The 25,858-nt window shown below is 33.9% G+C and overlaps 1 protein-coding gene across 1 annotated transcript in view; it reads left to right on the top strand.

The window, feature by feature from the left end:
- The first annotated feature begins 5,342 nt into the window (after positions 1-5,342).
- LOC129218232 (phosphatase and actin regulator 4-like) overlaps positions 5,343-25,858 on the top strand; it is a 48,463-nt gene continuing 27,947 nt past the window's right edge. The window contains exons 1-2 of the mRNA XM_054852456.1: positions 5,343-5,577; positions 14,229-14,514. Coding sequence (XP_054708431.1) covers positions 5,343-5,577; positions 14,229-14,514 — 521 coding nt within the window. The remainder of the gene's footprint in view (positions 5,578-14,228; positions 14,515-25,858) is intronic.

The following is a 25,858-nucleotide window of genomic DNA, read 5'->3' as shown; positions in this document are numbered from 1 at the left end:
GGTTTTATTAAAGCACAGTTTTAACATGGTTTGGTAATGTAATGATTTGGTTCTTCCACATTTATTTTAAAAAGCAGCTGATTTTAGAATCCAGAGATTTTATGAGTGGCAGTTAGTGTTTATTTATTGTATTGGAACAAAAAAACTGCTGTAAACCTATTTGAAACAAAATGCACCACGACAGTATTTTTGATAAATGCGATATTGTTTTCCTACATGCAATAAGGAATAAATTTGTTTAAAAAAAAAGAAAAGAAAAAAAACAGCCAACCAGCGCATCTAACAAATGAATCCCGATTGAAAAAAGACAAACAAAAGTACCCTCACATCGTTATCTTTATCACTCCTATTTTGATCAAATCAGAAGAGACCATCACAGCATTCCTGCTTATTCAGCATTTTTTTCCCCTAAGCCTGTTAACTATTTGGAATATTTTGATGTTTTTTTTTCTAGTAATTTATTCCCCTTACTAATCAGACCTATGGAAAATAAAATAATATCAGAATAAGCAGGAATGCTGCCATATCTTAATCAAGCTGCCACCCCTTTTTAAAATAGAGCGGTTCAACGGTGTTAGCCGCTGCTTTGGAGGTCGGACTGTAGTTACATTTTTCATTTTCGGCGTTTTTCAATTGATAAGTTTGTTGTTGTGTGCTTAGGAAGATTAAAGATTGTTAATGTCCTTTTTTTGTTTTCTGAACAAACTTCAAAATGGGAAAGTGTAAATTTTGCAATGATTGGCTAGAAAAGGAAGATCACCTAAAAACCAAGGTTTCAGCCTGGGCGAGAAAAGTGAATGAAACAGAACTGTTCTGCTGTGTATGCTTAAGTAATATATATTTTGAACCTTCCTGTTAGCTAATGTGTGTTTGGGACCACACTGTGGTAATACATACTTAGAAAACTCGACCCCCCAAATAAAATGCTGAAATGCCGCCCCTGCTCTGAATGAAAAAAGAAAGGATCATCTTCAAACCAAAGCAGCAAGAAAAGAGCTGTTTGCTGAAGCTTCTTAGAAACTAAAAAAAGCTCTGGAAGAAAATGACCTTAAAGCAGCAAAAGTAGCTCAAGCTATGCTCAAGGGAGTTCAAAGTATCCAATCTGAAGAAAAAGTAAAAAAAAAAGTACAAATAATTCAGAAGATAGTAGAAAAAAGGAAATCAAATGTTATCACATCATTTTGCAGTAAAAAGCCAAAAATATAAGGAAATAATACCAATGCAATATTTTTCAACCCTCATATAAGCTTCAAGCCATACATCCCCCCCCCCCCCCAAGGAAAACTTTCTGCATCCTGTAAACATTTCACATATTTTTTTTAATTGAAAGTTATTCTTACTTGTACTACTTTTGATAAACTATTTTCCTTATTATGTTACTATAATTTTTAATAACTTGATTTAACACATTTTTTACCTCCCATGGACATGTCATGGAATATTTGCAGAGCTTGCTAAAAAAATAAAATAAATAAAAACAAGAAAGAAAAAATCATGAACATTTTCAGGCATATGAAACGATATTTTCAGTTCCATACTTCAACATCATTTTATTTTTACATTGTAAGTACAATTATCATTTTGTTAAAGTCTGATTTTTCAAATTAGTTTTCTCAGTAATTTTCTATTGTCAAGACTTTCGATTTAATATTTATGCTTTGTATTTACTTAGAAAAAAGTAGGAATGCTGATAATTTTTCAACAAACTAAAAAAAGAGAAAAAAAACAATACTAAAAATGTGATTGAATAACATAAATTATATGTTCAATAAATGCATCATCTTGCTCTTTTCTTCACAATTTCAAGCTTTATTATGTTGATTATATATATATATATATATATATATATATATATATATATGTATATATATATATATATATATATATATATATATATATATATATTTTAAAGGTTACACTGAAAGTTTTTTGAAAATGTCTTAAAATTTTTATTTTACTACTTCTAGCCCTATAATATCATTTCCAAAATTGTAAAGAAATCTTTACAAAAACTATATAGGCTATTTTGGTAAAAGTCAGTAAAAAGAGATAATCTTTTTCTGTTTTTTGAGTTCTTAACAAATTGCTTTTGGTCACCTTTTAGTTACTTTTTTGTCACCTTTTAGTCACCTTTGTTTTCAAATTTGTCACCTTTCTCACTTTTTTCAAAGGCCATCAGCAATCCTCGGCCTGTATAATTTTTTGGTCTTTCAACCATAAGATGAAGTGTCCACTGCTGAAGAGTTCTGGCTTCATCTCTGTCACTTATCTATGTTGTAACCTTGTCTACTTGTTGTTTAAATTTACCTGGCTTATTTGTTTAGTTGCTTTGCACATCTTTGGGCTTGCGGTTAATGGTGTTCTAATTTTTTCTCTTTAATGTGTTTTCAATATATATATATAACATATTTGCTAGCTAATCTTGAGTATGTAAGTAAGTTGATGACAGTAAAAATAGATGCTTTTGTGTTTAACTTTATTTCATATTAAGATTTTCTTGTAATTTAAGAAACAAATCATATCTTTAATCAAAATGAAACTAAATATTTTAGGCATTTTCATTAGCATGTATGGTTTCAGATTTTTTTTTATTTTTCACAATGCATAAATTTATTATTTTCGTTCAATGTGTTTTTATTTTTATATTTTAGAGTTCTCTTTTTCTTCTTTTGTTCGATGTCTGTTTTTTTGAATTTTCATTTCATGAAAGTATTGTTATTTTTTATTCTTTTTATTTTCTCTTAATTTCTGTTAAGAATGCTTCAGATAGATCTTCTTCTTGATAGCATATCATGTCAAGACAAAGTTAAGAGAGCATCATTGCAAGCCACAATGGTCAGTCACAAAATGAAAGATTTGTGACGTCTCAGAGGAGTTATCCCATTATCCCGAAACATAGTTGTTACATTTTTCATGTATGAGGGTTTGCCTTTAAATAAGTTTCCCTATTTTTTTTCACAATGAAAAAAATGTTTACTTACACCAAGTAATGCATCATTGGAAAGCTTAGACTATAAAGTATTTTTCAACGTAGTCCCCATTGACTTCGATACACTTTTTCATTTCGGTAACCTCTTTTTTATGCCTTTGTCGTAGAAGTTTCCTGGCTCGCTGCGAAGGTAACTCAGAACCTCTTCTTTCAGGTCTTCTCTGGTTGCAAAATTCCTACCACCGGGATCTTTTTTCAAACCAGAGAAAAGAAATGATGATTGCTTGGAGCCATGTCCAAACTGTATGGAGGGTGTAGGACTTTCTCCCATCCGAAATCCATAATGAGCAAGGTGGTTAGGCAGGCTGTGTGCAGATGAGCATTGCCCTGATGAAAACGGACTCCTTTTGCCAGCATGCCCCTTCTCTTGTTTTGTATGGCTGTTCTAAGGTTTTTCGGCATATCACAGTAGCGGTCAGCATTTATTGTTGTACCACCTGACATAAATTTGCACAACAATAGACCTTTTCTGTCCCAAAACACTGTTGCCATAATTTTGCTGGCAGACAGTGTTTGTCTTGGAACTTCCAGTTTGTTAGCGACTGCAGATGTTTCCACTGCTTTGACTGTTTCTTGGTTTCAGGTGTCACTTAGCAAACCCATGTCTCGTCCCCAGTGACTATGGAGTCCAAAAATTCCTCACCGCCGACTTCACGGTCCGTGAGAAATTTGGTGGCCGCTTCAACACATTGCTTTTTGTTGTCCTCCGTAAGCATTTTGGGCACGCACCTGGCACAAACCTTCAAATGTCCTGAATGTTCTTTTAAAATCTTGTCGATAGATGTTTTGCTGACATCTGGAATCATCTCATTAAGCTCCTGAACCGCCATTTTGTGATCTTCCAGCATTGCTGCTTCCACCCTCGTAATTGTTTCATCGCTAACCGATGGGAGTCCGGATTGCTGTGCGTCGTGGACATCTGTGCTGCCTCCTGTAAACTCTTTGCACCACTTGCGTACCATTTGCACACTCATGCATCCTTCGCCATATACTTCTGTTAGTTAGGCATGAATTTCCGTCACTGAATTTTTTTTGGCATACAAAAAACGTATCACTGATCGTACTTCATATTTGGCGGGAAAAGAAATCCGGAGCTCCATCCTTAATGACTGCCAAAACCACACTAAAGGTCTCAGCGAGTTCAACCGAGTAAGCATGTGGAGGGGAGAGACCAAACTACACACTAGGGTTGACAGATTGCTCGTAACAGCGAATCTTGTGCTCATGACAAATAGGGAAAGTTACTTTACGGACAACCCTCATAATTTCACTGATGTTGTGTCAGCAATTAATTTGACTAGTCACTTTGAGACATTGTGCAGACATCACTGCAGTGTCACTTCATAATGTCAGTTTTGTCAGTTAAATGTCAGTTTTGTGACTGTCATTTTTGATTCAATAAAGCAAAGATGTGTATTTTTTTTTTTTTTTTCTGATTTGGAAGTCTACACATAATTTAAAAGAATTTGGCTTTAATTTTAGTCAAGCAAGATTTAAGATCATTAAAAGTATGCCGTTCACTCAAAGTAGTCATTCTTTGATTATTTAAAGAATTTTACTGTGGAACAGTATGAAAAAGCAATTGTAAAGATCGAACTTTAACTTATCTGCTTAGTAAAATATATTCTCTGTTGATTTCTAAACATAAGTAATAATTAATTCAGACTCTTTTTTTTTCAATGTCAGGAAACTACTTACAGTCCGCTGAATTTAACAAGGCCAGTTTCAGAGCCTAGAACGCAGAAGTACCGTCAACGCTTTCTTTCCGTCTTACTGCCTTTGTTTGATTTTTCGCAGAAAACTCACTAAAAGTGGGTCACCCTGTCTCCCTTTCTTTTCACTATTTATCAAAAAAAAAGAGTATTTTACTTAAAGAAGGCAAAGAAAAAAAGATTCTTATGCACTACATGTTTATGGGAAGTGGTTAGTGAGATACACTTGGTGCTCTTAGGTGGCAAGTTTGATTTAAAACTTGATTTCATCCTGTTTTTAAGGATTTAATTCATCAAAGAGACTGATTCAATTACCCAGTGCTCACTAATATTTTTTTCATACATTTTGGTACATAAAATGTTATAAAACTTTAGGGTAAATAAATGTTCAACTGGATCAAAAAATGTGTTGTTATTTTAGATTTTTTTTTTTTTTTTGCTTTAAGTCTTGGAACTATAATATTTTAGTTTTGTCTATTCAATTTTAATCTGTTCTTACAGTTTTCAACCCACAGCTTTTTTCTTTCTTTTTCTGATTTGTTTCAACAGCATGTCTCAAAGAATGGTCTTCTGCAATTTTTATGGCGAATTAATCAATGAAAAATGTAGTTGAATAACAATATATTGTATCAAGGGTTAACATGTTGAACCATCATGAATTAAATGAAAATATTTATTTATTTTTAGCTTCATCTGTGATACCAAACCATTGTGTTTTAAGAAGTCCTGAGTCAGAAGTGACATCAAATAACAGATTTCATCAAGCATTTCATTTGCCAGACCCTCCAATACCAATTAACGAAATTGGTCCCATTCCTCCACCTCCTATGTTTTCTAGTTCGCCTAGTTTAACTGTCAGATTTCAGCCATGCATAGGTAGCTATTTTGAGTTTGAATAGAACTTTAATACGTGATATAATGTTTTATATAAAAAAAAATGAGTGTTCGAGGTCTACAAATATGTTTTATTAAGTTTTGAATGCAAAAATTAAAATTTAGAGTGGTTTCGTTTTTGAAGACCTTCTGAAATGACTTGCAATTTTAGCTGAAGAATATATTGGTATTTATTAGTTTTTGTACTCTAAACTCTCTCAATATGTTGGGCAGAGCAGCATACTTTGTCACAAGTTGAATTTGGGGAAAAATAGGGTGGCAGAGGGAAATTTTACAGCCAACCTAAGCTGCCCGAGGTTGCTGCCCCCCCCCCCTGCACAGTCTCTGACATGACGTGTGTCAGTGAGCTTGACTAAAAGTGTTTAAGTGTTATTAAGTGTTCAAAGTAAATTTTTATTTAGTGTTTGACATTTTATTGCTCTTCCACTATCAATTAAAGGTATGTGAGTAATATTCTATCTTAATCCTTAGTTAATTAGCCATACATTAATGCATTTGTGTAAAAGTTTTGTTAGTTTTAAGCTGCTGAAACCATTATAAAAATTAATCAAATACATGCAGGGTGCTTGGTCACAAAAAATTTGAGGCACTTTGCCACTAGTATGGATGCCAGTGGCGGATCCACAGGGGGGGGGCGATCGCCCCCCCCCACAAAAAAGGTTTGTAAATTCAAATTATTTTCGAGAAAAGGTAACCAAACTCCCCCCCCCCCCCCCCGACACATCACAAAGAATCGCCTACAACTGTAGTTTTACGGCTTTAATTCCAAAAGTTTTCCAGGGGAGAGTCCCTCAACCCCCTTTCTCCAATGTCATCAAAGATTGTCAAAATTTTGAATTTTTAGAGCTTTAATTTTAAAAAAATCCCCGTAATCGAAAACTTTTTCAAAAATGTCGTCAATTCCAAAAAAAATCCAGGGGAATGCACCTGATCTCAAGTCCTTCTCCTAACATCAATAAAGACCCACTAACATTACGTTTTTGAATCTTCAATATTGAAAAGTTAAGGGATAGCTCCTGAACCCATCCCTTCCCTTAAAGCTGCCAAAGATGATCAGCCGTCCCATTTCAAAGCTCCAATTTCGACATTTTCTGATGGAAAGTTTCACATCCCGTTCCTTCCCCCTAAGTTCTAAAAAATGGCTTACTACTGTGTTTTCAGGACTACAATTTCAGAAATTTTTCAGCGAGGAGCCCCCATGTCCTTCTTTCCTCATTTTTCATCAAAATCATTCAAAGATCGTCTAAAACAACGTTTCTAGAACTCCTACATCGAAAAGTTCTGAACTTCATGTCTTCTTTCAGTGGTGGCGCTAGGAAATTCCTGACAGGGGAGGGGGCTTAGACAAATTATACTTTACAGGATTCCTCATCTCCCTTTCCCAAATTTCTATAGCAATCTACTTCCTCATAAAAATTAAAAGTAAAAAATAATAATTTAAACTAAATAAAATGATGAAAATGTACATATGGAAGCTTTATTTCCAGTAAGAATATCAGAGCTACACAAAGCTAAATCATGTTTAAAAAATTATTTAAAAATGAAAAACATGAAACTAGGCTTTTGCGAAAAAAACATTGCGAGTTCAAAAAATATTGGAATTAGTCTGAGAATCAGGATTTGGAGAGAAATCTGAATATAACAGAAATATGTGCTGTACAGAACACGTGCAAAGAAAGAAACTTAACAACTAAAACTTAGTTGTGAGCGTAATGTACTTACATAAGTTTGGAGGTACGGGGTCTCTCCACCGTAAATTTTTTGAAATTGTAGCTTTGAAAATGCAATTTTAGACGATCTTTGGTATTTTTATGAAGAGAAGGGTTCGGGTACTCACCCAAAGAAATTGATGTCCTAAAAACGAGATTTTAGTCGATTTGGAATTGGTACTTGGTAGAGAAGGGTTAGGGCTCTCCCCCCGGGAAAGTTTCAAAATTGTAGTATAAAAAATGCAATTGTAGGTCATGTTTGATAATGTTAGGGGTGCGGGATAAGGGACGAATTTAGATATTGGGGCATTGAGGGTTCCTCGCACACTTGTTCTCCCCCCCCCCAACCCCTCCTCTGTAGACCTTATAAATACTACAATTTATGGAATGGTGACTTCAGGGGTGTGACGGTGCTCAACCATTATCAGCTCAAAATATTTATTGGAGAGCAGAGAAACCCACATCATAAGTAATCAAAAGAACTAGTTTTAAATTAAAAATTTAAAAATGAGCCCGACTCTGAGGGTTGACCTGGTATTAAGAACCTCACCGATCAGAACACATATTAAATATAAATCCTTTTTTTTTTGCTTGAAAGAATGAAAAACCGGGAAAGAAAAAAAAATAATCACATTTACTAAGTTTTGCAAGTGCAAAAGCAGAATCAATAGGAAAAATTGAAAATGTTTTGAAAAGATTTTCTTTCCAAACCCAATTACAAGTATTTTATTTGATAACAAATAGAAACTAACAACAGATTGAAATTTCAAGTCATTGAGACTGAAAGCTTTCTCTCCTAATCTGCTAAAAATGAACGAAACGCTTTAAATTGCTTAGAATTGGGTTTGTCTTTTACTTAAAAATGGTCATAATTTTGGTTCTATGTCACTTAAAAGTTTCAAACAAGTTTTACCAGATGCAGAAAATTTGGTTTTTTCTATTGATTATTTTAAATGTAAGAGGAAGTGTTCACCGAAAAAGTTGCAAAAGATGCTAATTTTCAGTTTTCAATAATACAGACGGTGGCCAAATTATTATACTGAAACAAACTTTTCTATATTTTTATCGTTTTTATTGTTGTTACATAGTTTTATCATTTGAAGTCATTTTGAAGTTTATTTAAAAGTTTAATACTTTTTCAGGCAACACCCTTTTATTATTATTATTTTAAATGTGTCATTGTCAGTATCCGTTAAAATTTCAAGTTACAAGCTTCTTCTGGTGAGTGTGATTGAGATTATAATAAACATTGCACAAGCACAATACTCTGAGACTGCAACAAGTAGCAATATCATGCATTGAAATTGTGCCACCCCGCATCCAGCCGTGATAGCAGCAAAAGGCGGAGTTACTAAATATTGAATAATTATTTTTTACCTAGTTATTGCATCGATCAGAAGGTATTTTACGTTTAATATGTTTAATTCATATTTAAAATAAACTTCAAAATGTGTTCAAGTAATAAAACTATATAACAACAACAGAAATACAGAAAAAGTTATTTGAGTATAATAAATTGTCACTCTCTGTAAGTCACCTTTTGAGCAAAAAAAAGAAAAAGAATTGGTTCATCCGTTTAGGAGCTACGATGCACAATTACGCAGGTATATAATATCAGGTTTAAAAGGGAAATGAAAAAGGAGAAAATCTTATATATTTCTTCTTTTTCTTAAATAAGGTATTAGAACTTAAGCAGTTGGGGCCATGACCAATAGTTGGCCTAATTTGTAATCAGATCCTGGGTGGAAAGGGGTTCTATGACACGTCGCCTGGCACTTTTTAAAATTTGAAATTCCTAAAATGCATTTTTAAAAGAATTTTAACATTAAAGAGGAGGTGAGGTCTTTCCCTTGGGATTTTTTTCTTTTACTTTCGACATTGAAACCTGATCTTAGATCACCTTTTATTAGGTTAGAGGTAGGAATGGAAGTTAAGAACTCAAATATGGCAAATTTTTGAAATTGAAGTTGTAGAAACAGTTTTATGGGATCTTCGATTATGTTAAGGTGGAGAAGTGTTTTAATTTAAAAAATTTTAAATTGTGTGTGTGAGATCCTAAAATCAGAATTTCAAGACCATATTTAATGACATTGGGGTTCGGGAGTATCTTCGGACTATGTTTGAAATCCAAATTTTGTACCCTTAGTAAAAAACATTCAACATTATTACTGAGATGATATTTTGCAGTGACTTTCTATTTTATTATAATTTGAATCTACCTATTGTAGTAGCCAGGATTCCCGTTAGGGAGGGGCAACCCTACCTAACGGGAATCCTGGGGACCCCCGGGTTTTCCCTCCGACTCCACAACCCTGGTATATTTTACGTTAATTTTATAACTGCATTTTTTAATTTTTTTCCTTCCAAAAGTAGATGTCCAGAATAAAATAAACCATTCATATACTTTTACCGACTGAGCTGTTGAAAATGCCAACTGTCAAAAAATCTGGGGGGAAGTGTCACACCCCATGCACCCCCCTCTCGCTGCATCCCTGATAATGACTAAACCATGTTACAATGTATACTTCTTTTTTATTCACATGTATTTTAAAAGAAAAAATCATATGCACTTGGTTTGAATTGAAAGACAAACTGAAAAACAAAGCTCTTACCTTTTTGATGAATGAAAGTACAACTTATGCTGAGTTACGTCAGGAAACCATATCCGTCAACGAAAACGTCTTTCTTTCATTCGTTACAAGCAGGCCCTCAAGTTCCTCCAAGTTCCCGCTTAAAATCAGACTCATCAGATCGCCAATCGCCCCCTGAGTGTTTTACAGTTTCTGATTCACAGACGGATAACAACATTAGGTCAAGGACAAACATTGGCAGAGGACAACCGACCCTTTTTTACCTGTGGGGGTGTTATTTTGTTCTCTCACTCTCCATTTCTTCACAACGCCGACGCGGCAATAGCTCAGAGCTCCTGACGAGAGGATGTTATTGGTAGACAATTGCTCGGGAATTGCTGAAATACCTTTATTTTTTGGAAGTAGCAAATAACAAATTTCAGTAATATTGAACAAACATGTGATTGAAAGATAAAATTTTTAGCAATTCAATTTTTTGCATTGACATTTTTTGAAGTTCCCCAGTGGGGAGGCAAGAGGTCTCTGACAGGGGGGCAATTGCCCCCCTTGCCCACCCCCTAGAGCCGCCACTGTCTTCTGCTCCATCATCAAAGATGGCCTACAATTGCATTTTTAGGACTTCAATTCCAAAAATTCAATCCCCCCCCCCCCGAACCCCCTGGTTTGAATCTAAAATTTTACTTTTTGAGCTCTAATATCAACAAGCGATTCCTGAATCTCATCCTTTCCCTTCGAGAAAGAAAAAAATAGCAAACAATTGTGTTTTCGAAAATATACCCTTAAATTTCAGAAAATTTCCATAGAGGGACCTCCAAATCTCCCTTCCTCTTATTAACCACCAAGTAGTCTAAAAATGCATTCCTGAAAAAGTATTTCAGGGGAGAGCCTGCAAACACTCCTACTTACGTACTATTAAACAACTCAATCAGCAAAGAAATCTATAACTACCTTCAAATTTATTTAAAAATGCAATTTTAGTATTTCATTATGTTCGGTATCTTTCTCTTTATTTTGTTATTTGGTACCTTTCTTTCTGCAACCTTCCTTTTATAAGGAAAAACGTTCAATTAAGGACCTGAATGGCTACTGAAAATACTTCACCAGTCCTCAAACGACTCAAAAGTTGAAGGGTTTATTTAAGATAATAGATCCAGAATATTAGTAGAAATTCTTTTTTTTTTTTTCAAATTTTTATTTTTGGTACTTGAAACACTTTTCATTCAAACTCTTTGAACTATACACATTATTCGAAAGAGAAAAAAAACATGCTTCAACTCATTTTTTTTTAATTTTATTTTTTTAGTCCCCCCCCCCCCCCTATAATATATCACTCAATCGCCCTGGGTCTGGGATGGTCTGGATCCTCCACTGCTGGATGCAATGTAGGAAGTGCCAAGAGTGACCTACGAGAATTGTAGATGTAGCTCCGTCTTCTATGTTTGTGAAATTTATGACACAGAATGAGGATTTAGCCGCAAACTACTGCCCCTTACCCAGGGCTAAGGCGAAACTATATGCAGTATACCAAACAGCCCGGTTATCACATCCAGAGACTGCAGTTTCGTTCTTATTAGAGTTCATCAGTTTGGATTAGTGAATAACCGAGCTGGAGGCAGATTTCCTCTCATTTAATCTGTGAGTGTGAACAAATTGGTAGATAAAGTGAATTTATCTCACCAGGGAGTGTCCCCAGCATGGTGCAGCTGAACTCCTGAATTGAAGGCAAAACTTGGATATTTAGCAGCAAGTTACTACCCCTAAGCCAGGGCTAAAACAGAACTATATGCATTATACAAGACAGCCCAGTTATCACATCCAGAGACTGCAGCTCTGGAATGAGTTGTTCAATGCAATTAAATCCGGACCAGTGAAATATATCATTAAATTGAGGAAATCATTAAATCGAGTGTTGTTAAATCAAAGTTATACTGTATATGTTAACTACCCATTATTATAAGCTTGTAAATGGCAGACTTTTCAAAAGGTGCAGGAAAAGCCAAATTTCCTATTCCTGAATTCTTTGGTATAGTTGATTACAAGTAAAATGGGGCTCATTTTTTTATAAATAAAATAATGTAAAACCTTAAAAGGAATGTAAGGAGCCAAAAATGAAAAACCTGTACAGATTTGATTGATGTTAATACAGAATAAAAGCAACAGATAACAGAAATTCCCATTAAAAAAAAACCAGTTTTTAAAGGTCGCGAAAACGAACTATCTTCATACAGAAATATAATTATTCTATCTTGTAAACATAGTTATAAAATTTCATTCTCTTTCCTTGTAAAGAGTTTATTTGGGATAAAAATGGAGCAGGGCGATTCTCGAAAAAATGACCGGTGCGTAACGCTTTATTTATCGTGCGTGAGTTTTTTATTTTTTCCAGCTAACCAAAGCCTTTAAAAAAATAATGATTTTGGGGAATAATACATGCTTTAATATACTATCAAAGCGTTATAGTTAATCCCATATTTAATTAATAGTTACTTGAATAAAATAAAGTTAGCGTTACGCACGGGACATTTTTTTCGAGAATCGCCCAGCAAAGTGTTACCGATTTTTGAGGAAAAATCAAGATTTGATTTTACGTGGAATCTCGTTTTTTTCTTAATTTTTTTTTTCAAAAATTGTGGTATCGAGCCATACACAAGTATATATTGTAAATTCTTTCTTTTTGATGGGTATTTTCAACTCTGATATACCATGAATGAGTTAATCATTGTTTTATAGGGCAACGATTAGAGCTCAATGATGCAGCGTTTTTGAGCATTTTAAATTTTTTTGGTAGATAGAAATCTGCCTGAAAAAGGAAACATAAAAGCCCTTTTTTTTAAATCTACTGTCAGAGTGGAGACCTTGATACGATTTTTGTCAATTTAGTTTCAAAATCCAATTTCTACTCCCCCCCCTCCCGTTCCCGCTCGAATTTAATCACATAATTTCATCTTCAGAAACTTATCAACTCTTTTTCAATCATGCAGGAAGTTTTAGCTCTTCTGTGTTTATATGATATGCATTAATGTTTATATTTTCGTTTTATATGCCATACTTTAATTGAGGATGGAGCATATATGTTTTGAAAAGAAATCAAAAGAGTTTGAAGTGCTGTGCTATAAAATTTAAAATAATTTCCACTGCTATCAAGATTTCTTTAGTTTCTCTTACTTTCACAAAACTTGATTCCCTCAGTTGCACATCGTGTCAAATTGTATGTTTTCCTGAAAGTTCATAAACTTCAGATCCAACTTTGTTGAATGCTTTCTAATAATGCTGCTTCTTATGAATTCTTGAAATATTTGGTCACTGTGTACTTACTTCTTATCAGCAGTTAATACAGTTAAAAGCTTCTATGATTGTGTTGGAAAACTAAACATTTTTCATAAGTTTTTTCTCAATTTTAAGGTGCTATTCACTAATGTACGTGTGAAACATGGTTTAAACTGCTCAAGTTAAGAATAATAGAAAATCTTCATCCTTCTCATGAGATTGGTTAATTTTTAAGTTTTACTCATTCTTGTTTATAAAGTGAAATACTTTTTTTTTTACAATAGTTTCTTTGCATGTCCAAGTATCTTGTGATGATGGAAAATCCTTTGAGTCTAGTATTGTGTGATATTTGCCTGCAAAGCTTAAGTTAGCCATCATTTTACAAAGTTTTTTACAGTATGTGAATAATCGTTGTAGTCTTTTGGAATCCTTTTTTTTTTTTTTTTTTCAAGTCTTGATTGCATTCTATTAGTTTTCTCTTTCATATTTTGATGTTTCTATGATATCCAAAAATAACACATTGACTGTTTTGCAAACATTCTCTTATCACTCTTCTTCCTTAAAAAAATAATTTCATTCTTCCAACCAAAAATTAGCAGCCTTCAGAATCTTTATTTTTTGTACTTCAACAATTTGTTCATCCTCTGATCTTCCAAATTGGATTATGTGTGAAGTGTGGCATTGTACTGGGGATTTTCTGCCATTTCTGCCATGAATTCTACCCACAATGATTTGAAAAATACCTCCATTAATAGTCTAACCTAGCCTCCATAGAATTCTTATTACACTGCTATCTTGCCTTCTCTTCCGAAAATAAGTCACCCTGTGCAGAAAAAAAATCTTCCAAGGGCTTCTGACATAATTCTTGCTGATTCTTATGCAAAAGGACATAAATGTATTAATTGTTTGTTTTATGCTCATTTTTTAAAGAAGTGTGAATCTTGCATTTCAAAATAGTTATTTTTCACTACATATTTCTTTTTAAAAATGTGATTTTAATTTCATTGTTATTAAATAATTCAAATTCAAAAAAGACTAAAAAAACTTTATATTGCTCTCGTTTTAGCTCTGCTTGATCAAGCTATTAAGGAACGTCATGAAGCAAACAGAGCTCCTGCACCTAATATCTTATTAAATGCACAGCTAGAAAATGCTGCTGGGAATGAAATTGTAGAAGAAATTCCTGCAAAAGAACCACATTTGTCTGCTGTGCCTAAAAAAAGTGCATTAAAGAAGAAAGGGGCTTTGTGCAACTCTACATCAAAAATAATGAAATGTTTTAATTCTGTTTCATTTGTTACTTCTAGTCCATTGACTATGCCACTGACTAACTTAAACAGACCTGTTACAACGTAAGTTTTTTTTTTTTTTTTAAATTTATGTAAAAATATTAATATTTTTATGAGCAAATCATGTTTTAAAGTAAAATTTTGTGGAAAAAAAACCACATTGAAGTACTTATCATCAATAGTTAATAAAAGTAGTGAGCTGTTTATAATTCTTTTTAAGCAATTGAAAATTGCTATAAAACTTTTCTTAATAAGACATGCCTTAATTATCTATGTTAGACATGTCTAACAATTCTTCAGAAAATACAAGAGGAGGCAACACTATTAAACTTGCCATATTATGCATAAATATTCCATAACATTCCTAAATGTTATTGCATATATTATGTTTGTAAACTATGGGTATGTATTCATGTTATTAAAAATACAGTTCTTCAACTTTAGTTGCTTTTTTAAAAATTAATTTAAAGCTTGTAAAAATAGAGTATATATAACCTGAAAGCATGTTTACCATATATGCATGCATATAAGGTTCTAAAAGATCAAGAGCATATCCATTACATTTATAGACTAACATAAAAAATCAACTATTTCTAGTTTTAAGGCACCAGTTTATGAATTGATATGGACACATCCAGAACAGTTACCTAGCTCTTAAAAATCAAGAAAGTCTTCTGAACTGTATGTAGGTCATTCTTCAAAAAGCTTTAGCATGAAAATTTTATCTTAGACCATCTTTATCCCATTTGAGGCTGAGAGGATTCAGGGGATCTCCTTCATAAATTTCAATCTATCTTTTGTAAAGTTAAGTGGATGGTGAAACAGTGTTGGATATTCTTCAAAAGTTTTGAAAAGCAGAAGTCTAAGAAATTTTTCAACTTTCTTCTGTACTAATAATATAAAGCCAAAGAGCTTGTTTGTTTGAACCCGCTAATCTCAGGAACTACTGGTTTAAATTGAAAAACTCTTTTTATGTTGAATAGTCCATTTATTGAGGAAGGCTATAGGCTATATAACATAATGCTATGTGACTAATAGGAGTGGAGCAGCCATAAATTGAAATTAAATCGATAATAATCATGATGTATTTTGTTCCATCATTAGCTAGATCAGTTGTGCTCAAATAGCTGCGTTGGAAAAGCGCTGGGCCAGCAGCAATAGGGTCTCGGGTTCGAACCCGGTTGTGGGCGGGATGATTTTCAGCATTTAATACCTGACTCATTTATAAATTAAGTTTTTTTTTTCAATTATTTTTTAATCTTTTTTCTTTTTTTCAATTTTTTTATTTGACGAAAAACATTGATGTTGTGGCGTACATCAGAGAGCACTTAACCTAACTTTGCCCCCGAACCTTGAGGTCCTTTCGGTTCAGTGGTTGAAGCACCGGGTTAGCATCACAAAGGTCCGTGGTTCAAATCCCAACCCGGACAATCATCATTCACATCATGGTGATCCATACGCCACATAATGGTGACCCGGCAACTCAACAGATGGCGCCATGTAACATAACATTAGGAATATGCCATGGGCCCTTCATTCCTCGAGCATTGAGCACTTGCTCAGTCGTCCGCCCGACTGCGAATTGCTCATATAATTGCAACGGCACAGCTACAGCCAGAACAACAGGTTTGTCAGCGCCCCGCATCTGTTAATAAAATTGAATAGCTCTCTCGCTTCCCTGCTCCATCACGTGGTGGGGAGAGTAATTTGGCGTATGTCAGAGAGCACATAACCTAACTTTGCCCCCAAATCTTGAGGTCCTTTTGGTTCGTTGGTTAAAGCACTGGGTTAGCATCACAAAGGTCCGTGGTTCAAATCCCCACCCGGACAATCATCATCCACATCATGGTGATCCGTACGCCACAATGTGAATAAGGGTGTGCATATATGTATCTTAGCAGGATGTACTTAAAATAGTTTTTTAAATTCTGTTATCTTATTAACTCGGGTGAAACTGCGAGGCACTGCTAAAACTGAATAAAGGAAAGTATCGATTGTTTCTCAATATTTTTACTGACCCAGGCAATGCTGGGTATGTTTGCTAGTTGTTGATGAAAGAAAGGTAGCAAACTAATTTTTAGTGGAAATCACATTTCTTTTGTCAGTGTCATGTTTTCAGTATTAAAAAATAAATTAAAGCCATAATTGTAAGTTAATTTTTTCCTAACAAATTAACAGTTTCAAACACATTTCATGTTATTGTTTGCTCATTTTGATAGTATAAGTAATTAACGCCTGAAATAGTGTTAAAATCTAGGCTCCAAGTGTGAAGTAAGAGTAGAAATATAGCTTTAAGATGATAAAAAATTGGTTGTATGAGAAATTGGGGGAAAATTTTAGTTGGACAGGGAAAAGAAGGGGAAACTGATTTTATGTGGCCACCCTGAATACTAACTAGTCCTTGAAAAAGTTAATTTATCTAAACAACATTTGTTAGTTACAAACATTGGATTAATATTTATCATTAAAATTTTAACAAGTTGTTTTCATAATGCAGACCAAGTTACCCTAGGTCTGGGGAATATAATTCCACTTTAGACAGTTCTGTTAAAATTTTTAAAAAGTAGAATCCATGTCAATTCAACAAGGGATGTAACTTGGTAATCTCAGATTTTTTTGAATTTAACATATGTTAAAATTCATAAAAATTTAATGCCTGCCATTACATAAAGGTTTCCTTAAAAACTCTTATTTTTTCAAATGCCTCTAAAATCTCTTGAAAGAAGAAGTGGAAGCTCTCCTTCTGAGGAAACGTAGTGCTCAGTGGTACTAACAAACTGTAAAAAAATTAAAAATTTTGAAATCAGCATTTTCGAGAAAAATAAAGAAAAAAATTATTTTAAACTTTTTTGTTTTCAAAAGACTGTGGAAAAAAATAAAGTACATATTTTAAAATGTAGCATATTTTTTTGAACAAGAAAAAATATCCTTTTAAATGAAACAAACAGCAACAAAACATGTTTTACTGTTCTTGAGATATTGCACTGTAAAGATTTTGACGAAATTAGCAAGTGAGAAATCATGACAGGGCCGCCATTTATGGCGGCCTGTATGTCGACCAAAAAATTTCTTTTTTGGGGGCAAACAAAAACAAAACAACGTATTTCTTAATTTTTTTATGAATTTTAACATATGTTACATAAATTTAAAAAAATCTGAGACCATCAAGTTACGCCCCTTGTTGGTGACCAGAGCAGAATAGTCCCAACGTAGGCCATGCATGTCGTAAAAAGGTGACTAAAATGGATACCAATCTAAGGTGTGAGGCACCGTGCTGATGGATGGATGGCATCTGGGTTGTGTGATGTCTAAACGGTCCCCCCTCAAAACCTAATTGTAATTTGCCTTGCACTCATACAGAGTGGTTGTACGGGTGTAGACCTTTTACTACTGCCCAGTTCCCAGTTCCGTTGGAGCTGGATACTGGCTTGCTGGAGAGAACCAGCAACCTTGCTGCTGGAGGAGGTGAGGTTGCAGGTCTGCAACCCACCGACTGGTGAGGGGCATATCTGCAACCCACCGACACTGCAGTAGGGGGGCAGGGGGTACTCAACAACAGTCCTATGCTCAAGCAGTGGGAATGTTTAAGCTGGCTGTTGTGAGAGAAACCTTCCCGTCGGAGAGGTTATCTCACGATGACATTGAACATATTCAGCTTGTCTTTCTAAGGAGGACAGACCTGATTCTCTCTGAGGATCACATGCCAGAAATGCATCAGGCTTCTTAACAAAAATAATATTAGGAAGGATTTTAGTTTTATTACTAGACTTCACACCTTAAAGTGGCTAATTGCTATAATTGGTGTCAGTAATGATTCAATTTGCAGAGGTTACCTCTTTAAGGAGGAAAGTATGACCCAAACCCTGTGTGTGATTGTGAAGTGTTTTCTGCCTATAGGTTTGAACACCTTGGTCATCATTTGCTTGAACCATGCGAGATTCATGATATTCCTATTAGGTGTTTGCTGAATTCTGCTTCAACTACTGGTCTGTTTTAAGACCTCTGTTTGGGGACTAGTACAATAGACCTCTGGTCGCAGTGCTTGGTCGGTTGAGCCCCCTTTCATTCATTTCATTTCATTTCATGCGCCCCTTGTTGAATTGACATGGAGTCTACCAAAAAAAAAAAATTGAACATTTTCAAAAAACTCTGGAATAATGAGATTGAACCATATGAAACGTTGTTTCTTTAACTGAAGTTATAAAAACACAATTTTAGGCTGCCTTTGGTGATCGGAAAGGATGGGATTAGACTCCCCCTATTTTTCTAGATCCCTTATGTTTTATTTATTTTTAAAAATTCTTGTATAAAACCCTGCCCCAGTTTTTCTTTTCCAAAAACATTTACATTGCTTTGGTTTTTCCACAGTGAAGATTTCAATTATCCCTCTCAAGTTTTTGTGTTTGAAAAACTAACGTCTGTGGCTCCAGAAAATACTTTTAAGGTTTTAGGCTGAGTAGATATTAAGTAGTGATATCTTGAGTATTTTTTTTCTTTTTTATTTAAATTTATATATTATGGCTCTTGACTTTCCTGACACAGTTTTCGTTTTTTTCTCTCTGATGTCTCTTCCTTACAATATTCTAAATCTCTCTCTTTATTTTAATATTTCTTCTATTTAAAACTATACAGAGGCGTAGCTAGACCCGACTTTCGGGGGGGGGGGGTTACTTCTTTATATATATATATATATATATATATATATATATATATATATATATATATATATCAGTGGTTGGAAGTAGCGCGCTACAAGTAGCGACGCTACTGTAGTAGCTACATTTTTCAGTAGTTTGTAGTGTAGCGTACTACTTTTTTAAAAAAGTAGAGTAGCGAGTAGTTAGCTACAAAAAAAGTAGTTTGTAGCGATTTCTGGAAACTACTTTTGAATCAAGTTTTAAAAAAAATGCATTTTCAAACGAATCTGACTGGTGCAAGTCTTACGCGAGTAAAAGTTGCACCAATCAGATTCGTAAGACTGAAAAATTCGAGCTGACCTCTAACATATAATTTTGACGTCATGTGTTGTATCTGTTTGACACCATTACTTTGTTTGGCATAGAAACTTTCACATTTTCCCAATATTCGTCTTGAATAGAGCATGGCTTAAAAAGAAAGAAACGATTTTTTTCCCGTTTCCTGCAAACTTTGCCCGTTAAGCAAAAAGCTTTCGGTATTAATGCCATTTGCACATGCAGTCGAACTAATATTTAGTGCCCAAGAAAGAAGGTGATATAAGCCCTGCGCTTCCGTTAAGAAAATTTTCGTGTAGCGGGTGAGGAATTCGTGTCAGCTGCAAAATTCGTTCCTCGAGTAAAACTCGCTCTATATAGACATTTCGCGTTAGTCGAATTGCGTTGTAGCCCTAGTCCACTGTTGTTAAAAATTGCACATTGAAGTAAAGTAATCATTTTTAGTTATGTTTCATGTTTCGGATAATTAGTAGTACCGATTGGGATATTTTTCATTTTTCTTTATTTTGTCTTTTTTACTGATTGAGTGTTGATATATTAACATATTAAAAGTCAATTATTAAATGTTGTGAGTTTTTGAGGTTATTGGCAAAATAGAAAAATGCTGTTATTTCATTTTATCAGGGGAAATGAGCCAATATATCAATCTGAAAATTTTGTGCAATTGGTAAAAAATGTTTTGATTGACGAATCGTTTCAGTAAAGGAAGAAAGAATAAATAATTTATAGCAATATTCCATGTTCAAATGAGCCAATATATCAATCTGAAAATTTTGTTAATTTTTTCCTTCAATCTCAAACGGTGTGTATGTGTATGTTATTTATTTATTTAATTTTTTAAAAGTAGCGAAGTAGCGACTACATTTCAAAAGTAGTTTGTAGTTGCTACATTTTGAAAAAAGTAGTTGTAGTTGTAGTTAACTACATTTGTGCTAAAGTAGTTGTAGTTCGCTACAAAAAAAATGTAGTTTTCCAACCACTGATATATATATATATATATATATATATATATATATATATATATATATATATATATATATATATATATGTGTGTGTGTGTAAGAACCGCCGCTCGGTTCTTATTACGAATCTTTATTTTCGCAAGTTGCAATGTTGTGGCGTGATAATCTACCACGTAGGAAGAGGACAGAGCTACATTCACAATATCTTTATTTTTACATAGAATATACCAGCAGGAACTTCTCTTAACTAACCAACTTGTTTAGTTGTGCCATGATTTTTATATAGGGAATATTATTAAAAGATTACAGATAATTATCCCTCGATCATGTGATCTCACGTGATCTATATAGGAGGAGCAGATTGCAATAATGAAATATTATTGGGCTTTGCACCGCAGACAGAGGCTGGCTTAAGTCTGGAGGGAAAAAGTGTCTGGTAGGTACTTTAAGGGGAATCTCATCTGAGCCCAGAACAAAACCATATATGGTATGAGAAGCATTTAAGTGTGTAATAAATAATGTCTGTGACTCATACGAGCTGACATATAAGTGAACAAAACTTAATATGGAAAAGGCCTAGCAAAGGATTTTTCATATTACATATATATATATATATATATATACATTTTTTTAGTATTAAAAAAAATAAGAGGGAGGTGAATCTTACATACTTTGGAATGGGGTGCCCAATTCCGATACTTGTGTCAAACAAAACAAAAGCAAAGATTTCTTTCTTTCTTTTCTTTTTTTTTTAATGTTCTGCAAAATTCAACTTTTTTTTCTTTTCCCTCCATTTAATTTAATGTGAAATTTTCTAGCAACGTCTTGTCAAAACCTGTCTATCCAAATCAAGGTTAAATCACATATCTGATGAGCGTGCGCCGTTCATTTCAGTATGACTGCTTAAGTTAGAGGCTAACACTCATCTACAAAAGCTGCCATCCCTGAAAGCTAATAGATACTTCCATTTCCGCCTGTAAACTGGATGTTTGACTTTCAATGACTTTTCCTTTAATGTGAAATTCGAAATATGCAGATTCGACTGTATGCAATATTCCCACTGTGCGGCTCATAAAATTAAACATATTTAACAATTTGCATGTACGTGGCTGCATATACGTGGATTTAACAAATCAATCTTATTTCTAAAGCAAAGTGTCAAATTTCACTCAATTATCGAAAAATTGTCGCAGCAGAGGGAGGCGTCTTTATGCTAGAGGGTCACACATGGAGCAGATTTTCAATGGCATTGAGGGGGGGGGAGAAGCAAAGTGAATTTTTGACCTTTGTTACTCAGAAAAAAATCGTTTTGATTTTTTTTCTTTTTCTTCTTTTTTTTTCTTTCTCTTCTCTCTTCTTTTTCTCTCTCTCTCTTTTTTTGAGACTAACGTTTCGGGGGGGGGGGGGGTTTGTCCCCAAAACCCTCCCCTTAGCTACGCCCCTGAAACTATATATACTTTGGGCATCCCATACATTTTATCCACTTGGTTGTGATCTTTGTGATGATATTTTTAATAAAAATATTCAAAAAAATAATATGTTGGAAGTAAACACCTATAACCAACATAATTACAAATAAAAAGGTATAAAATTGTGTAATGAGATATTATTTATTAGGAGCTTGCGTGCAGTGCATGTGTCTGTAGAAAACTAAAGCAGTTTATTGTGAATATTTTGTGTGCAAAATAGATGACAAATTGGCACAGGCTCCCTGATGATAGATTACTGTGACCTCTCCAAAATTTCTTTATTTGCCAAATAGTGTCTGACAAATCGGAAATTTGAAAACAACATTACAATATTACTCAGTGGCGGATCCAGCCGATTGTTTTGGGAGGGGCCATCCGAAATTTTTGAACAGACTCCCCAGGACCGAATTTAGCTCCATGCCGCCCCTAGGCAAATTTAAAATCTGTCGTCCCCTCCCCCCCCCCAAAAGAAGCAAAATATCCTTGACTCAAAAAAACGTAAAAAAGTGTTCCCCAGGTTCAAACTGTCACAGGTATGAAGAGATGATGGAGTTTCACATTCTGAGGCGCCCCGATGAAATGATCACAGTGATCTCCAGAAAAATTTTTTATTCGGCAAATTTTGCTGATGATTCGACAAACACCATGATTGAAAAACATTTGACTTTCAGAAGATGTGTGAAAGTAATCATTATTAAATTACAAGAAAAACTTGTCTCTTCTGTGGAAAATGAAAGAATGCTAATATTTTACTTTCAAGAATAACAATTGAATTCAAAAAATGTGCATTATAATAGCAAATTTGCCGCCGTTAAAAAGTTTGCCGCCCTAGGCAGCTACCTACTCTGCCTATTGGGAGATTGGGCCCTGATAACTCCCCGGAAATTTTATTAAAATGAAGTTTTAAAAACTCAATTTCGGGGTATTGAGACATTCGGTGAGGAGGTGGATTTAGGAATCTCCCTCGAAAATGTTTCAAAATTTAAATTTCCGAGTAATTTTTGAAAATTGGGATACTAAAAACGCATTTTGTCTATTTTTGATTATGTACGGAGAAAGGACTGGTTTCGGGCGCTGGCGCCAAAATACTTTTTGAAAATAAAGCTTAGAAACCAAAATATTCTATCATTATACATTGAGAAGTTAGAAGAGGAAGGGTGCTCTTCTAACTCTTCAGCTGTCCAGCCTAAAAATGCACCTTTAGGTAATGTTTGCTTACATTAAAGGAAGTGTGAAGGTGCTTAGAATCCTTCCTTCCTGGAAATATTTTGCCTTTGAGGCTCTAAAAATTCGATTTTCAACTATATTTATATATATTTTAGAAAGGGATGGAAGATTCGTGAGCTCCTCCAATAAACCTCCTTTTAAAGCTATCATCACGATATAAACTAGGGAGGGAGGGGGTCCTATCAAAACTCATTTGTAATTGAAGTCCCCAAAAAATTCATTTTAATTGCTTTTAAGCAAGTTAAGTGATAAGGGCTGGATAAGCTAGTTTCCGCTGACATTTTTTTCCACATAAAAACTTAAAATGCAATATTTTGCTACATATCAAGGCATTTGTGAAAGGGCATAGGAAAAGGGGATTCTCCTCCTATTTCGAAATTAAAGTCGTAAAAACGAAAATTTAGGCGCTCTTTGGTCTTGTGAACAATAGGTATACTCTGTGAACGGCCGTATTTACAGGCCTCCTAACGTAACCGAGTAGGTTTAGATTTAAAGACCAATTTCGCGTTTAGTTAAATTAGTGTTCAACTCTAGTGGGTTGTCAGTTACATTAGGTAGTAGTTTAATAAGAGGCCCCGACTTCAAAAGGTTATTAAAAATTAAGAGATTGTATATAATTAGTTAGGAATTAAAATAATTAATCGTAAGATAATAAAAATCAGTGTTTAATTTATAATTGGGTGTTTAGTTTAGTTGATTTTTGTACAGGAATTGTAAAATAAATTTGATTTATACGTTTGGGTAAAAAATCGTATATAAGTATGATCCATTATTTTTTACTTTTCAGTTCCTTTTTGTTTTTTAAAGTCGGTTCTTTTTTTATTTGAAAATAATTTTATTTTTTTGCTTTTTAGTGGTGTAAATATAAAATAAGTACATAGGGTAGAGTATGTGGTTCACTCTTTACGTACATCTCGAGTGAGAAAGCACAGGAGTCTGAAAACAGATAAGATGAAGAAATTAGAGAAAGAAAAAGAGCATGGCGTGTCCGAGACTTCCGAAGACTGTGAAGAAATGCTTTTTCAAATGCGCAATAATTTACAAAGAAAATTGTCTTCATCATCAGTTTAACTTTATTAAAGTATGCTTTCAGAAAACAATTCATGAGTCACTAAAAAACAACCTAAATCGCTTTGACTTTGCACATAGAATTTGAAAAGTTTTCTTGATTTTTCAAGGATTCCAGCTTCAGATACTGATTTGATGACCATGGGATCTCCTGGGAAGTATATACCTTTTCAAACGAGAGGGGAAAAAAAAGAATTTTCCAAATTGGTCTATGCATGTTTGAGTTTACAGGGGACATACGTAAAAAGATTCTGACGAATTAAGAACATCCTTTTTGAAGTCGGTTAAAAAAAAATTCTTAATGCACATAACATTTTATACGATTGGCACTAAAAACTGATCTTTGTTCCTCTACAGGATTTATTTGTGCCTTAATCTAGTTAGAGCCATTTAAATGTCAATGATTTTCCTAACTATTTCATATTTCACAATAATACGTGTCACGTAACTCGTGAAAAAAATCACATTTCTCTTTACTAGACCCTGTTATAGATCAATACCACACTAGATAGAGTATCTACTGTGATGTTGTATAATGAAGATCAAAATACTACTAGAACAATGATACTAAATGTATTTCCTGTTTGCTTCAGAAGAGTCTTTATTCAAAAATTGCGATATGACTATGAATGATTAATGCAGGGGAAATAGTTAGGGAGGAAGGTACTCCCCCAAAGGAAGAGCCCCCTAAAAAGGAAAAATACCCCTCAAAACACCCTCCTTCGCCCGTAAGGGGGCACCCCTGACTAATATTAAAGTTTTATGGTACTTTCTTTAACACTGAGTAAAGAAAGTACTTTTGTTTTATGGGGGGCATTTTCTTTAACAATGGATTTTATATTTAATCGTTTGATATTGAAATTGAATGAAGTTTGTTTTTTGCCCATAACTTTTTTCTAAAGAACAAATATGGTGAAGCAAAGGTTTGGGTCTTAAGTTAGATCCCTTCTATGCATTAAACAAAAAAAAAAAAAAAACATAAAAATCATTTCTTTAAGTGAGACGCTATGTGTTTACAAACAACAAAGCGCGAGTATGAAATTTATTTTATAATTCCAGTACAAAAATCAACTAAACTAAACACCCAGTTATAAAATAAACACTGATTTTAATTTTTATATGATGAATTATTTTAAATACCTAACTAATTATATACGATCGCTTAATTTTTTATCACCTTTTGAAGTCGGAACCTCCTATAAACTACTACATAACGTAACTGACAACCCACCTGAGTTGAACACTAATTTAACTAAATGCGAAATTAGTCTTTAAATCTATCCTCTCCCTCGATTTCTCCAGGATCCCTTATACCCGGACTTGAAGACCATTAGACGACAGTGAGAAGTATACCGTTTCAAAACAGAAAAAGAATTTTCCTAATCTGTACAGGCGTCTTCTAGTAATCAGGGAGCATAATACATAAAAAAATTCCAACTAAGTCTGTAAATTAATGTTATCCTAACTGTAAAAAGAGCTGAGACGGCATCATGAAATATTAAATCTAGAATACTAGTCAAACTTCAGAAATCGGACGCCAGTTGCAATATATTTATTAAGGAACATAAATTTAATCTTTGAAGGGAGCGGCGGGGGGATTTTTGTCTTAAATTCCCCTTGAATTTAACCCTAAATATATTTCACAACTGAAATATTTAAAAAAAAACTTTAATGAGTAAATGAAGTTATTTATTAGCAAAAAAAAAAA

This window comes from Uloborus diversus, chromosome 3 (assembly GCF_026930045.1).
Source record: "Uloborus diversus isolate 005 chromosome 3, Udiv.v.3.1, whole genome shotgun sequence".
Lineage (NCBI taxonomy): Eukaryota > Metazoa > Arthropoda > Arachnida > Araneae > Uloboridae > Uloborus > Uloborus diversus.
The sequence above is the reverse complement of the archived record's forward strand: the minus strand, read 5'-3'. Positions and strand labels throughout refer to the sequence as shown.